The sequence below is a fragment of the Notothenia rossii genome (assembly GCF_949606895.1).
Source record: "Notothenia rossii genome assembly, chromosome: 8".
Lineage (NCBI taxonomy): Eukaryota > Metazoa > Chordata > Actinopteri > Perciformes > Nototheniidae > Notothenia > Notothenia rossii.
Genome location: NC_136906.1, coordinates 78,099,146 through 78,116,262, shown reverse-complemented (window position 1 = coordinate 78,116,262; position 17,117 = coordinate 78,099,146). Strand labels below are relative to the sequence as shown.

Here is a 17,117-nt window from a genome sequence, read left to right as displayed (position 1 = left end):
TTAATCGTTTACACTGTGCTTTACTCATGTGAGTTTCTATGCTCTGAAGGCATGTCGTTGTAGAAGGTATTAACCTGAAGTTGAACTCTACATGAATAAGAAGTGAGAACACGCATCCGGTCTGGATCACTGCTTTTTAATTACACAGCCATGTTGAACCAGATGAAACGCTTTCTCATCTTTTCTCCGTCCCTCTTTTCTCTCCACATTCAAACCCCGCTGCTTCTCCTCTCAAAGGAATCTGTCTGTATTGATATTGATTGCTCCGTGTTCATTTGTTTTATGGCGGACACTTCTGTCAGGTGGGATGAATGCGAGGGGAGTGATGGAATGAATTCACATATTCACTAGAGCAGATATTTGCTTATGTCATTATAACGAAAAAGAAAGAGATTCAAATATAACATAGATCTTGAAACAATCTTACAATGTCTATTTTTTTAGCTGTGAAATATCCTTTGAATTATAAAATGTGCCTTTCATGTATTTGTATTTGTAAATGTATTTATATTAGAATGGACAATGCACATTAAGTAACATTAGCGCTTGAAGCTTGCCGACGGGCATGTCTGAAAATCGACCAACAACCAATCACATGAGTCTCCCGCCCCGTACACACAAGCACGCGGTTTGATTGGCTAGAGCTTGTACTGGCATATGATTTGATTGGCCAATTCCGTCGAAGCTTCAAAGTTGAACATTGCTCAACTTTTGAAGCGAGCAACGCGAAGCGACGGAACCACAATGCAGTTTGGCAAAGCGTGACGTCACCCCATTCAAAGGGAATGGGCAGAAGCGTTGAAGCTTCAACGCACGCCGCCATGACACATTTAGCCATAACAGTTCATTTTCATCTGCAGTTCCTGGCAGGTTGATGGCATTAAAAAAACAACCTATAAGAGACCAAAAAAAACACATGAGCACAATTACAATTACAGATAGATACAGATATTGGTCTTCACCATTAAAGAATCCTGTTTAGGTCGGACTATAACTTTACCAATCCATTTTTATATTTCCTTCTGATGGAAAATTATGTATTGCTTCCCTAAAAACATGTCTTTAAAGGTCATCTATTATGAAAAATCCTCTTCTTCATGTCTCTTCTACATCAACATGTGTCCCCTCTTCTTCATGTCTCTTCTACATCAACATGTGTCCCCTCTTCTTCATGTCTCTTCTACATCAACATGTGTCCCCTCTGAGACTCTGAAAGTTTCAGGAACAAAGATTCTCTCTCTTTTTGTCCTGATCCATTTCTATAAAAACCTGTCTGAAAATGAGCTGATCAGATTTTGACCACTTTATGATGTCATAACGATTTTTTGGCTTGTGTAAAGGCCCAGATACACCGTCCAGTCACCTGAGAAGTCGCCGACACCGACTGTTGCGTCGCCGGACTCTCCTGCGTATTTGCCGACTTCGCGCACTGGAACACACCGCAAATCCGAGCCGAGCACGTATGAACTGCGCATGCGTGAGTGGCAATAACTCTCCTTACCAGCAGGCGGCGGTAGTGTGTATTCATCATTCAAAAGAGGCAACAACCGGAACAACCGGAAGACAGAGAAGAAGAACAGACTCCGTGATATAAACAAACAACAAATAGCGTTTTTCTTTCCATTTTCACTCTCGTCCATTGAAAACATGAACGAACAGAAGCTCTATAAACCGATGAGGTGAAATAGCCGTCCGTGTGTGTTCCATCTTCCATTTAAAATCATTTGTTTACCTCCCTCACTTCCGTTAAGGCTTCTCATGCACTGATTCGCTAGCTGAACAGCCAATCAGTGTTATCCCTTTGTCCGACTTCCGGTGGTGTTCCCGACGCCGATTCAACATGTTGAATCGGCAAGAAAAGGCGTCAGGTCGGCAGAAAAGACCCGACGGTGCGGCGCACACCGCACCGAATAGGGCGTGCCCACGCTCATGTTCGGCCCGACTCCCATTCACTGCCGAATTCGGGCCGGTGTATCTGGGCCTTAACCATTAGCCAATCAGCAACCAAGGTATCCGATAGTGCCTGGAATTTTGCGTTCACAGCAAAAAGAGAACTTGGTTCAGAGAACATTTACCCCCATTCTTAGTGCCTGCTAGAGAGGTGGGACTATCCTGGGGAGAAAAAAGTACCAATTTCTGATTGGCTGGGTGAATTGCAAACCACGGCCCGTAAAACTCGGGAGCCCAGCAGCTTCTACTAAAGCCAGTCCCCAACTCCGGGGATTTCCGGCCGGGGACTTCGGGTGGCAGTATACGCTGTGAAGTTGTTTGCGGCCTGCCAGTAAACCCAAAGCAGAAGAAGAAGAAGTTACGTCAGCGGCTCATTTGCGTAATCTTCCCTCAGGGACTTATTCCGGTGTGAACGCGATCTGTACTAAGTTCCATGGAGGTACTAAGTGCTGGGCACTAAGTACGGCAAAGTACTTGGTGTGAAAGCGGCCAATGTCCTCTTTGTAACCAAATCTCTCTCAGAGGGGCGTGGGGAGGGGCTCCTTATTTTCATCTAAAGTAACAGACAGAGAATCAGCACTTTGGAAACAGGGCTGAAACAGAGGGGATTATGGGTAATGCTGCAATGATCTGTTTGGTGTTCCAGCCAACCAGAGACAGGTTCTGTATATATCTGAGACCTATAACATATTGATGAAAAACAGTATAATAAGGGACCTTTAAATTGATTTTATTGAAAACTGACTTGAAACTCTTTCTCCTTTCCCCTCAGACACCTTTTAGTGTCGGCAGGAGAGGACCGCTATCTGAAGACGTGGGATCTGAGGAGGCTCTACAACCCCATCACTGTTCAGAAACGCCACCTCACCACGGAGGTCTGCTGGCCTTTGAACGCACCGGGACTCCTGTTGTCTCAGGAGAATGCGTACGCAGGGTGAGAAAGCCTCTCTGTTTCTGTTAGAAAAATCTCACTGGTCCCCGGCTTGAGCTTCAATCCAAGGATCCATGTATCTGTGATCCTCTCCAGAATGGAAGTAGTCATCACACACAGAGCATCAACTAGTTCCTGAACAGTGTCCTTCACATGCTGATATCCAAGAGAGGGAGTTACCCAGTCACAAGATGGAGGAATAGAAAGCAGTATTCAATGTTTACTTCAGATTAGCTCCACGTCAGAAATGAGCATGCTTGTCATATGTCTCTCTCCATAGAGGCTGAATCATCATGTTAATCACATAGCTATCATATGTTCAAACAGTCCTGATGCTCTTCTAGCTAATCACACATCCTGTCATGTTCACAGCTACAGTTGGGATACCTTTGTTATCATGGTACTCTGATAGTGGAAGAGGACATTCAGTGTTTTCCCGACATTATCTCTACCTGAGATAAGTTATATTACGGAAAATGTGTAAATGCGACAACCTGATTCTATAGCCCTGTTTCAATAAGTGTTGACGTAGAGAACCTCTATGGAAACTTTGAAATGTGATGAAACATACTTTATGTTCGCTTGAGGTGGATATAGTTGAAGCTCTTAATTAAACAAAATCTCTCGGATTGATTTTAGTCAGAATTCATAGAACATTTTTGGAATTCTAAGAATCTTTGGGGGAATTCTAAGCAAAAAAATTGAGATACTGAGAAAAAAAATCGGAATTCTCAGGAAAAAAAAAAATGCATTCTTGGAAAATATTCGAAAATCTAAGAAAAAAAGTTTGAATTCTCCAAACTCCAAAGAAAAATACAAACAAAAATCCTCTTCTGCACATTTGTTTATCTTACTCTTTGGCACATTATAAAAGTGGCAGCATGTCTGACTGAAGCTCCCGTTGACCATCGAGTTGAATCGACTTTAAATTCGGTTTGCTTCCGTGAAAGAGGGTCAAACTTAGATTTAAACTGTCGTTCATTTCCTGCTTAATTGTTTTGCTTTTTGTTTTGTATCCAGTTACTTTTCGCAGGGGGTGCATTTCTTCGACCATCAGATGCGCTCTGCCTTTGCTATTCCCCGGACAGGCACTCTGTGGGTAAGTGTGTTTTAACCAGCCATGGAGCACGACATAGAAAGGCAGCAGGAATAAAAGAAAACCACAGTGTGTGTTTTCATTTTAAAATAGGAACATGTCTCCCAGTTCTTCATTCTTATCATTCTTATTCTTTATTAGGATCCCCATTAGCACTAGCATGAGCCTTGGCTATTCTTCCTGGGGTCCTCACACACACAAAACATACATAAAACAAAACAAAAGCAAAACAGCTCATCATTTCATGCAATTGACAAACTAAAATGGTCATTCAATTTTCGCCATCAAAAAGTGTACATAATACATACATACATACATACCCACAGGAACAGTTCAATTTGACTTTATAATAATGAGATCATTTTTTAGCAACCTTTTGAAATGAACTTGAGAAGAGGAATATATATCTAACAGGCCACGCGCCTAAGAAGGAGGCGTGTGGCGCAGTGGGTTAGTGCGCTGATCTTCGAATCATAGGATAGCAAGTTCGAGTCCCACTGCAGTCAGCATGTCGTTGTGTCCCTGAGACCCTTCACCCCAAATGGCTCCTGTGGGGATTGCCCACAGTATTGAATGTATGCAAGTCACTTTGGATAAAAGCATGTAATGTAACACTCATATCCCATAAGTAAATACTTTCAGTGTTGGTTCATAGGATTTCATGAAGATGATGAATAAGTAAAACAAAGAATAATATCAATCTGATACTCTAACTCTTAAAGTGATGCATACTTGGTTTTTAAGTACTCTTAACTACCATATAAAATGCCCTAACTTTAGAAACCAATGTTTTCCCTGGATATTATACCCTTAATAATATATTATGCTACATGCTAACATTAAACTATTAAAAAAGCATAATTTATCAACAAAACAAGAGGTAATTCAAGAGTGAAACAGCAACGACTGTATCTTAATGTTTTAAATTTCATGCTTTATGTAAATAATATCCTGCTTATATTGTGTTTAAATTGGCCCTTCAATAGTGTTTTTTTTACATGTCAGACAGTGTATAGATTTGGTATCTTCCCGGTCATCTGTATATGTTCTGAACTTTCTAATGCTGGTTTATTTCTAGTCTATTTTTAACACACACACACACACACACACACGCACGCACGCACGCACGCACGCACACACACACACACACACACCATTAAACCTTTTAGAGTGAGGAGATTATTAAAACCTGTCTGCAAAACTTCAAGAAGCAGGTTTGTTGGTGCATTTCCAACATGTTTTCCCAAATTGGGATTAATAAAATACATCTTGTCTTATTTGTCTTTTTGCCGTTGCAGTCCTTATCCTACACGGAGTGGATGAACATCGTCATGACAGCAGACAGTGTGGGAGAGGTGATCCTCTTCCTGTTGCCTCAGCTCAGCGTCACGACGACATACGTCAAACGCACTTTAGAGAGACGCTTTGTAAGTATTCTTTTTGATTAATTTATTCCGTTTTCTGTATTGTTTCTTTTGGATTTGATAATGTTTTCCCTCTTTGCATCATCCATCCAAATAGGAATTATTTTTGGTCTACTCTGATATTATATTGCTGGCTAAATGTCAATTATTAGCGAATTTGCACTTTTTAATTTGCTATATAGATGTTTGAGAATGACATATTTTTACAAGCCAACCCGGAAGACAGCATCGCCAGGGCTTCATCGACAAGAAGTAAATGGGATTTTTTTTGTTGGATTTCGTCTAGCAAACACACTTTTATGATAATTACACATTTTTTTCAGCAGGATAATCTCCACATATTTACATTGCTATACCATTTTTGAAGTAAAAAGCTGACGTGAGGCTATAAAGGAACTACAGCACGGTCACATGACTTCACGTCACCACCGCTAAGCTAAAGGCGGCTAATGTTGGGCTATAAAGGAACTACATCACGGTCACATGACTTCACGTCACCACCGCTAAGCTAAAGGCGGCTAATGTTGGGCTATAAAGGAACTACATCACGGTCACATGACTTCACGTCACCACCGCTAAGCTAAAGGAGGCTAATGTTGGGCTATAAAGGAACTACAGCACGGTCACATGACTTCACGTCACCACCGCTAAGCTAAAGGCGGCTAATGTTGGGCTATAAAGGAACTACAGCACGGTCACATGACTTCACGTCACCACCGCTAAGCTAAAGGTGGCTAATGTTGGGCTATAAAGGAACTACAGCACGGTCACATGACTTCACGTCACCACCGCTAAGCTAAAGGACGCTAATGTTGGGCTATAAAGGAACTACAGCACGGTCACATGACTTCACGTCACCACCGCTAAGCTAAAGGAGGCTAATGTTGGGTGTGATGACGTTTAGTCGTCTCATTTAGACACTTGTTAGCAACTGCTGTTTTTAAATTCACCAGTGAGAAATTGACTGACGTATTTTATGTCCTAGAACAACAAAATCTATTCACTCTGTGTCAACCGCATACCTTATGTAAGGCGTCTAACTAAAAGCACATCAAACCCATCGACTTCAAGATAAGGGAATCATAAGTGGTCAAATGCTAACTGATTTCCAAGTTTTGGGACTCATTCCTTCACCACTCTATTTGCCTTTACGTTAACGTGTTCCCCTCCTTGTGTGTCTTCAGCCTCTTTACATCACATCTCTGGAGCCTCATGATACGACGACAGAAGAAAATCCACAGCTGGAAGAAGTGGAGGAAGATGGAAATGATGGAGAAGATGGAGAAGCTGTTGAAGCGTCTGAAGGAGGGAATGAGAACAATAATGTAAACGGAGGAAGTGTTGAAAATGACACAAGTCTTTCTCCTCACGTCCAGACGTACAAAGATGCTGAGAAGAGATTCTCCCTCCACCTTAAAGACACCAACACGGTGAGTAGGTTCAAAAGGCAACAGATATCAGTCATTATAATCAAGGAAATTACATTGGGAAGAAACCTATTGGTTAATAAAAGACCAAAGAAAAAATTCCTCATATGTTGAAAGCTGTCAGGCACTTGAAGCACTTGAAGCCTGGATAGTTTGTTATCCTTATTTACTTACTGTTTTTTATCATGATTTTGCTCATTTAGACTGTATTTTAGCCAACATTCAAAGAGTACTTTAAGAAGTTGGGCTGCACAATTTGGAAAAATAGATAATTGTGATTATTTTAATGAAGGATTAATTTTTGCATCATAATTTTTCTCAGTAACATTGAAAATATAAATGAAATTGAACATAGTGTCTTTTATTTAGGTCTGTAGAATACCATTTGTTGGCCGGGATATCTTTGTACCGCCACAATACTTCATTCAAAACGTTAATTTAATCAATATTTATCCTTTCAAGAGGCTGTTAGCAACATTTTAACATTAAAACGTCTGAAAACGTAAGGCATTGTTTAATAAGAGGTGATGTGATTGGTGCAAAGTTAATAGCTTAGTTAGCTCCGGTTAAAACATATTTCTACAAAACAAATATTTCAGAGGTTTAGAAACATTTGATTTACTGGTTTAGCCTTTATTGCCATTTCATCTAAATATTATACTGTATTTATTTATTTGAAACTCACACACACTGCACATGTTACACTATCATGATGAGTATCTATATCCCTGCCTTTAGGAAACCTTTGCAGGAAGTGATAAGGGAGATTTGTGGAAACACATGAAAAACACAGAGTTGAAGATGAAGCTGACCTTGGATGAGATGCCATTGGCTTCGGTACACAAGGTAACACACACACACACACACACACACACACACACACACACACACACACACACACACACACACACACACACACACACACACACACACACACACACACACACACACACACACACACACACACACACACACACACACACACACACACACACACACACACACACACACACACACAAAAAGCTTTTTAATCAATGTTAAGATAACGTTGGCTCTTTACTTGTAACAATGTAAATGTCATTCTGTAGGACAAATAAAGGTGTTCTGATTCTGACACACACACACACACACACACACACACACACACACACACACACACACACACACACACACACACACACACATAAACACACATAAACACACATAAACACACACATACATAAACACACATAAACACACACATATTAAAAGCTTTTAAATCAATGTTAAGCTATCTTTGGCTCTTTACTTGTAACAATATAAATGTCCCCTCTGTTGGACGAATAAAGGTGTTCTGATACACACACACACACACACACACACACACACACACACACACACACACACACACACACACACACACACACACACACACACACACACACAGCTTTTAAATCAATGTTAAGCTATCTTTTGCTCTTTACTTGTAACAATGTAAAAGTCCCCTCTGTAGGATGAATAAAGGTATCTGATTCTGACACACACACACACACACACACACACACACACACACACACACACACACACACACACACACACATACACACACACACACACACACACAGTGCAGGTTTTGTCAGACTCCTGCTGCAACACGACGTGAAGAAGGAGGGAAGATAAACGGTAGAATGGAAGAGAAAAGGAGGGGAGAGGCAGAAGAAAAGCCCCTTCCTCCTCCGATGGGCAGCTATAAAGACGGGCTGAATGTAATGATGTGTAAAATGAGAAAAATGTCACCCTCGGTGGAAGGAGGGCGGGGGAGATGGAGAGCAGCCGTTTGAGGATTTGATGTGTTTAATTTTAAGAGAGGGCAGAGTGGAGGGTGTCGTCTTGCCCTCTGGGATGAGATGATGGACCGGCACTTCATGGGGAAAAAATAAAATGTTTCTAGGTTAGTGGCTGGCTTCTTTTAGTCTAAATGGGATAAATGCATTAGAAAGAGGAAGAGACTGAAAAGAATAGGTGCACCAGGAGGATTTATGGTGGTAAAGAGGCGGATAGATGAGCGTCAGTAAAGGAAGGAAGGAGGTGGAAGTGATATTGACTCACTGAGAGTCATTCAGGGAAGAGTGGATTCCTCTTGAATACAAGTATTGTTAGCTTTTAATAACAATAACTCAAGGAGAAGAAAAAGTAGTCATCAAGATAAATAAGTCTCGGAGAGCTGACGTGATTTGTTGAGGTTCCTCAGGGATCGATACTTGGTCCTCTGCTATTCAGCGTGTAGACGTTAACTCAATGTGACAAACATTAAACGCAGTGAAATCTGTCCCTGTCCTTGAGACTTAAACTTCCTCTCCTGCCATTGATCGAACCTCGAAAGACTCTTTGAAAAGATATCCTTTCATGAAAAGTTAGACATCTAAGACATTTTAAGGTATGACAATATTCTTTATCGTAAAACTTCTAAATATAAATCTACATGTTTGTTTTGTTTAGTATTCACGTATCTATGAATGAACAAAGAAGTAAAACAAAAACTGACTAACTTAACATGGCTTTAAAACAATTTTGTGCCAAAGACAGCTTAATGTTACCTAACTAGCATGCATTCAAAAGTATTAAAGTAAAAAAAAAGTTATAAGAAAAAGTTACACAATTTACAAAATACACATCCTGTAACAGTGTTTGTTTGTGGGTAAGGTTTATGAAACAATGCTATGAAAGGTTATTTGTTTTATTTGGGCAATTAAGACTTTTCCTCTGATATCCCTTGCTTTGATGTACAGGGGATTTGTTCAAAGGGTAGCGTATGAAACTCAGCCAACACAACGAGTTGATACCAAAAGCAGTTTATTACAAAGCATTTTAGCTCGGCAGCGGAAGCACGCTTTTTTAAAACACCTTTACTCGCATAGAGTAGAAGTGAATGAGAGTTAATGTTGCACATGTGTGACAGGTATTATGCACATTCAAACATTTGAACAACCATGTCAACAGCTTGCAGGTTTGGACGTAATGTGTGTACGACTGAATTAATGCGACACAAATTAAGACCTTTTTGAACATTAAAGCATGGAAACCGGTCACAGTAGAGGTAAAAAAATACAACTATGAACCTGAAAATATGTCAGAATACGTCCTTTTGGTTTTTTTCAAAGTGTAATTGACCTCTGATGAGCTGCTGCAGATATTCTAAGCACATCAACGTTGGCTAATTACCTTCCTCTGTTCTTCAGGTGCGTTTCAACCCCAACTTGTGCTGCCACACCTGGCTGGTGTCGGGGGGGCAGGCGGGGCTGGTGAGAATAATCTGTCTGCGGTCGATGATCTGCTCCCAGTCCAAGAAGATCATAAGTGAGAAACAGACTCAGTTCAACAAACAGAACGCTGCAAATCAGAAGGAGGCGGACGTCCACGCCGAGAAAGGGGATCTATAGCAGGATCAGAAGGTGGAGCACAAACACACAGGCCTGCAAAAAGTAGTCTTTTTAAATAGTAATCAGAACATACTGTTTAGACTTTCTTTTTTCTACTGGGTTTACATTCAAGAGTCTAAAGGCAAGAGAGGGGATCTGATTTTGCAGGTTTTGGGTTATTTTTCAACAAGAGCAGCTCAATGACATCTGTTTTAAAAATGTCTCCATGTTATTGGAGAACACATGTAAGAGTTTCATCCTCATACCTCACCACCTCCACACTAAAACGTGTTAGCACTGAACTACACAGCTCTTTACTTCCCAACAAATGTCTCACACACATCATTTTTCAACAGCAGATTATCATCAACTTGACACTTTATTCTCTTCAAAGACGTTTGAGCAGCGGGGAGTATAAGCACTTTGCTTATCATGCATCAAATGAGCATTTTCCACATTTAAAATAATTGATTCCATGGTAGGTTTTTGAAGTCGCTCCAGTTTCTCTTATCCGGCATACGAAAGCAGTCGAAAGTAATAATATCAGCTTCATAAAATCAACTACTCTCAGGAAAAGTAGTACATATCTGCAGCTTTTCAAAAATAATAATAACAGCTAAAATATTTTTATTTTTGTTGTGCTCCACGACAGTGATAAAGGATGTGGTTTCAGGATCAACTGACTTTTTGTTTGATCTTAAAATGCTCAAAAATACCAACAACATGCAACTTATTGTTCGCACTTCAGTCGGTATAATGCAAAGCAAACATTCATCATTATTATTCTGTATTTAGTGCAGAAACAAAAACAAAAGTCTGTCTATTCACAAATTGAATGAAAGGCCGAGGTTCAAACTGTGAGCAACTGAAACTTAAAACCTTTCAGGCTTCTTCTATTCGTTTCTTAAATTATTTTATTTTAGCAGAGATTTCAGACATTCCACTGCAGTTTTTTTGTTAATTTGTGTTATTAACAAGAACTGCAGCAACAAGGACTGCGATATTGTTCTTTCATTTGTTGTCACGTTGTTATCCAAAGCCAACGATCAACACACGTGACCGTTTTGGTTCCGGAGTTTCTTCACAACATACTACTTGGTTTTTTCCCCTCACAGTTAACGAAACACTTTCTGATTTTGTCCCCAAACTCTCCTCCAACTTCCCTGTTTAGAAAAATGTTAAACAAAAAAAGGTTATATGTAGCACTCACCTCCTTAGGCTCTTAATGGACCCATATTTGTTTGTTGTTTAGGAGACTCCCAGATAATGTAAACAGTAACAAACAAGGATATACATTTTCTGAAAAACGTATTGTGTTATTTATTGTTAGTTATCTTGTATCCAATCGAGGAATCATGGAAATCGAAAAATATCTATTTTTGCTAAGCTGCTGCTTAATAAAGGAAGGAATCTGAATTGAGCAATAATAAAGCCACTATAGTTAATTGTGGGGGGTTTCCATGAGCACTAAAACACTTGGATAATGATGCACTGGAAGCGTTTTTGGTCCAATTTGATTACCTTTTTTTGCTGCCTTTTATTCAAATTATATAAAAATTGGTTTGCACTGACATCATTTCATTTCCCCGGGGGCTCCACTCTCCTAAACACCATTTGATTAAACAAAAAAACATACAGATCTGGGGCTACAAGGAGCCTAGAGGTGAATAATATATTATTGTTTTGGCCAAACTCATTTTTGCTGCTCGATTTGCTAATAATCGTTTCTATCATATCAAGAACCATTTAGGCTTGAGGGGAGATACTTGAACTTTTTTATTGCAACTCTGAATGTAATGTTTCTAAATGACAATTTTTAGGTATACTTTTCTTTGTGTCTTTCTTCACTTGTCAAACTTATTTCACGACGTTGTTTTTCTGATGAACGTTTTGTTATTATATTATTTTTTTAAACGAGAGACGCTGTTGTATTGTGGCATTGCCTAATTTATTTTTCACTGTTGTCTACAAAACAAATTGTTATTGTTGACAGACACAGCCGTCTCTTTTTTAGAGGTTGTCATATTAAGTTGAAAAGGTTTATGTTTTTCAAATGATTCACAGATCTCATTGACAGTTTCAGAATGAAGTTTAAACACCATGATAATACTGTCAGTCATGAAAGAAGTGAATGACTGACAGTATTATTAAGTTTGAAATGTTATCATAAAATGTACAGCCGCATTTGTTGTCTTGCTATCTTTGAAATGTTTAAATAATACATGTTTTTGTAATAAAAATATATATTGTATACATAGTAAATAAAGTTGAAGTTTAAAGCTAACTAGATCGGGGAATCTTATCGCGAGGTCTTTTTAAAGCTGTTCTTGGGCTCAGAATAATCCTTTTAAATAACAAACGATCTCTTGTCTTGTTCTCGAGTGAGGGAACAATGCAGCGTGAGATAGGTCGGAGCATCGGGAGCGGTACTGCAGTTGCTTTACCGCACCGTTGTGACGAGAAGGGAGCTGAGCCAGAAGGCAAAGCTTTCTGTCTACCGGGCCATTTTCCTTCCTACCCTCACCTATGGTCATGAAGGATGGGTTATGACCGAAAGAACGAGATCGCGGATACAAGCGGCCGAGATGGGTTTTCTCCGCTCGGTGGCTGGTGTCTCCCTTAGGGATAAGGTTAGAAGTTCAGTCATCCGGGAGGGACTCGGAGTTGAACCGCTCCTCCTTCGCGTCGAAAGGAGCCAGTTGAGGTGGTTCAGGCACCTAGTGAGGATGCCACCTGGGCGCCTCCCTAGGGAGGTGTTCCAGGCACGTCCAGCTGGGAGGAGACCAAGGGGTAGACCTAGGACCAGGTGGAGGGATTATATCTCTTGGCCTGGGAGCGCCTTGGGATCCCCCAGTCAGAGCTGGTTGATGTGGCCAGGGAAAGGAACGTTTGGGGCTCTCTGCTGGAACTGCTACCTCTGAGACCCGACCACAGATAAGCGGGAGAAGATGGATGGATGGAATAAAAAACGATATAGTAATATAAAAGTTTGCGTATAAAATCAAAGGTCACATACAATGCTCCTTTTTATGTTCCAGCTTGTATTAAGGATTTCTACCAGAACATGTTTACATGCTAATGTTCAAAAATCCCTTTATTTATCTCATGCTGTCCGTCTGCATTTACCCAATTTACCAAAATTATTTTTTCTGAAATGCTTCATTTTAAAGCTTGTCTCTTTAAGAGCCCCGCCCCAAAAAAGCACATTCTACACTGATGGATTTGCAAGATATAAAATAATGTGCATTTTACAACTTTAAGAAACTAATGATTTTAGATGAGGGCTTTTCAACTGTACTGTGAAGTAGATTTATCTCCAAAAAATGATACGCTGATTACCAGACTTCTGTTTTCCAATGTAGATCAAAGAGAAACGTTTTTATGGGTTTTTAACGTTTGGCCATTAAGAACATTTAACTTAATGCCCCCCGGCGCACTTTTTGGGGGCTCGTCCGGGATGCTCTGTTGTTTTCTGACCTACAGGCAGACCTCCAAACATGATGCTTGGTAGGCCCTCCAAATGATCGTTTGTTGTATATTATTTCCCTTTATAAGATACATTTAAGTCAATTGGCGCTTTCACACCGTTCATAGTTCCGATAGTTCCTGGGATTTTGCGTTTACACCAAAAAGATCTGGAACTAGAACTTTTTTTCGGGAACCCCTTTTTTCACTCCTTTTTCAGTCCCTGCTAGAGAGCAGGTTCTTTCATGGGAGGAAAAGGTTCCAAGTTAAGAACAACAACTAAGAACATTTAATATAATGCCCAATGCACCTTTTGGGGGTAGGCCCTCCAAATGATCGTTTGTTTGATATTATTTCCCTTTATAAGATACATTTAAGTCAATGGACCTTTCCAAAATAATCCAGCCTCTTTGCATCATCTGCAATCTTTTATTTCACTTTACAAAAAAACTCTTGCCACACATAAAAACGAAATATCAAACATCACAGATGTGACATGTGGATTTATGCAATATATCACCATTACACATAGACAAATAGGACCGATTGTACAAGAGCGATAGATGTATTTACACTTGTATACACAAAATCATACACAGAAAATACACAATATTTGACATATTTACAACATTCATAATTGTCACGGACAGCAACGGCACAATACAAAGCATTCTCAAACAGTAGACTTCCATAGTGAACAAACTGGTTTTCCGAAATGAACTTTAAAGAAAGATTTTAGTGGAGAAATTCAATGTGCATGTTTATCAAAATCACTACAGTTAAAATGCATTGGTCTTTATTTCTTTCACCTTGTTTTAACTCAGCTGTTGGGTCCATATATATTCTCATGTTGCATTATTTCAAAAGGAAAATGTATTTAAATATACAGGATCTTTAAAAGAGGTGAAGTTTGATTAATCCTCTGCATGGTACATCAACATATTCTGATTGGCAGTTGGACGAGAAACGTTTTACTGTACAGGATATTGAATAACAGTTAACAACCATGCAGGTTTTTGGGTCTGAATAGGCGTTTAAAATGTAAAAGTGTCCTTTCTTTGAGAGCAACGAACAACATCAACACTTTTAAAGTAGCTGCGAAACATTACTGGCTTGTTGGCTGTTCTTATGGCTGCAATCATCTAAATTATTCTACGTCCAAAGTATGAATTCTTACCGACTGAAACTGGCTGTTTTTTTCATGGTCCCCAGAGACTCTGATGATGTTAACGACACCATTAAAGTGACGCCTGACTCCACCATCAGCTTAATTTCGATGTCTTTACATCTAAAGGGCAGTACGTTATTGATTCAGCCTCATCGTCATTGAGTAATTGGAATAATCGGAAAGCTTGACGGAGGGTTTCAATGAGAGATTTAAGGTGAGGAGTTATATGAGAAAGGATAGTTCGAGGTATATTTCGGATGTCGTAGTTTGAGCAAGAAAAGTGCACTAAGTAGAGTGTAGATCTACAATAGACCCCCCCCACCTCCATCTGTTACCATTGGACCTTTGTATTTGAAAAATATTGAGCACTTATAAAGCCATATTTAAGGCTCATTTTACTCCTCTTGTCTTTTTGAGCTTTTATTTTGAAAATCTTGAGCACTCATGAAAGTGGAATTAAGCTCCCCTTGCCTTTTGGGGCATTTATTTTGAAAATATTGGCCGCTCATTATAGCTTATTAAGCTCTTGTTTCCTTAGGGGCTTTTATTTTGATAATCTTCAGCGCTTATAAAGGTATATTTTAAATTCCTATTGCCTTTTAGAGACTTTTACAGTATGTTGAAAACGTAGAGCGCTCATGATGGCTTGTTTAAGCTCCTGTTGCTTTGCAGATTTTATTTAGAAAATCTTGACCTCTCATTAAAGCGTATTAAGCTGTTGTTGCCTTTGGGGCTTTTATTTTGAAAATCTTCAGCGCGTTAAAAGGCATATTTAAGGCTTATTTGAACTCCTGTTGCCTTTAAGAGACTTTTACAGTATGTTGAAAACGTAGAGCGCTCATGATGGCTTGTTGAAGCCCCGGTTGCCTTTGGGGGCTTTTATTTTGAAATTCTTGACCGCTCATTAAAGGTTATTTAAGCACCTGTAGCTATTGGATCTTATATTTTGGAAAATCTTGAGCACTCAAGAATTGCTTTCGGGGCTGTTATTTTGAAAATCCAGACACTTAGCTAACAGTCCTCTATATGAATTGATCCAAAGATGATGCAACACAAACAAATTGACAAGAAACAAACACAAACAATGCCATTAATGAGTTAAGTGTGAAGGCTGTTGGTGCTTTTAGAAACAATCAATACTCTTTTGCTCAATTTTGCTGAAATGGATGCTACTCTTCTTTGGCTTGATGTGATATAACTAAAACAAAGTACAGTACTGTAGAGATTTTGGTCAAGTCAACATTTAGCTGATTATTAGATATAATATGTGTACTCAGCAGTGTGATGTTTAAAGGGAGGAGCAGAACAGTGAAGTCAGTTTACTGTTGGTATTAAGACCAGAGTGAGGTTAGAGCTGGAGGTGAAATGGGAAATAAAGCTGTTATTAATGATGTGATAATTTGATTACGATTTCAGAACGGACTTCTAATTCGATAAAGCAAAGTTCTATACACTTATTTGCCATAAATAAATCTACTTCAAAAAATGACACGTTTTAACGAACCCTTTTGTGAAATATTTCAGAATATCGTTAGGAATGTAATTGGTAATTGTGGTCGATGTAAGTGCTCCTGAAGTAAGGAGTATGACAAAACAGCCCTAAAAAGATATGCATTTTGTAATTCCATTCCTTTGTAAGACACTACAGGGAGATGTGTTATAAATGGAGTTTAGTTTTTGTGACATTGCTTGTGTAAATAATGCAAATGACGCCATCATGGAAGCAAAGTTGCCTAAACTCTTCAAATGGACCAATGCATGATAAAAAACATCCTGTAGTGTCTCGCCTTAATGGACTAATGTGTGGTTGTAATTATCAGTGGTGGGAAGTAGTGGAGTACAAATACTTTGTTTCTGAACTTAAGTACATTTTTCTGGTATCAGTACTTTACTCCACTACTTATTTTCTGACGAGTTATTACTTTGACTTCTTAGATTTTTAACCCAAATACCTGTACTTTCTACTTCTTACATGTTGAACCCAAATACCTGTACTTTCTACTTCTTACATGTTGAACCCAAATACCTGTACTTTCTACTTCTTACACTTTGAACACAAATACCTGTACTTTCTACTTCTTACATGTTGAACACAAATACCTGTACTTTCTACTTCTTACATGTTGAACACAAATACCTGTACTTTCTACTTCTTACATGTTGAACCCAAATACCTGTACTTTCTACTTCTCTCATTTTCCAAACAGGCTGGTTCCTTTAGTCTGAATGTGTGTTTGGTGGCGTGATCATTATTATTT

The 17,117-nt window shown here is 39.2% G+C and overlaps 1 protein-coding gene across 3 annotated transcripts in view; it reads left to right on the top strand.

Annotated features, from left to right (window-relative positions):
• Positions 1–10,377, top strand: part of gtf3c2 (general transcription factor IIIC, polypeptide 2, beta) — a 50,258-nt gene extending 39,881 nt beyond the window's left edge. For all 3 annotated transcript variants that reach the window (XM_079646329.1, XM_079646327.1, XM_079646328.1), the window contains exons 15-20: positions 2,723–2,884; positions 3,902–3,980; positions 5,276–5,404; positions 6,586–6,831; positions 7,567–7,674; positions 10,047–10,377. In XM_079646329.1, coding sequence (XP_079502455.1) covers positions 2,723–2,884; positions 3,902–3,980; positions 5,276–5,404; positions 6,586–6,831; positions 7,567–7,674; positions 10,047–10,247 — 925 coding nt within the window. In that variant the 3' untranslated portion in view covers positions 10,248–10,377. The remainder of the gene's footprint in view (positions 1–2,722; positions 2,885–3,901; positions 3,981–5,275; positions 5,405–6,585; positions 6,832–7,566; positions 7,675–10,046) is intronic.
• The last annotated feature ends 6,740 nt before the right edge of the window (positions 10,378–17,117 follow it).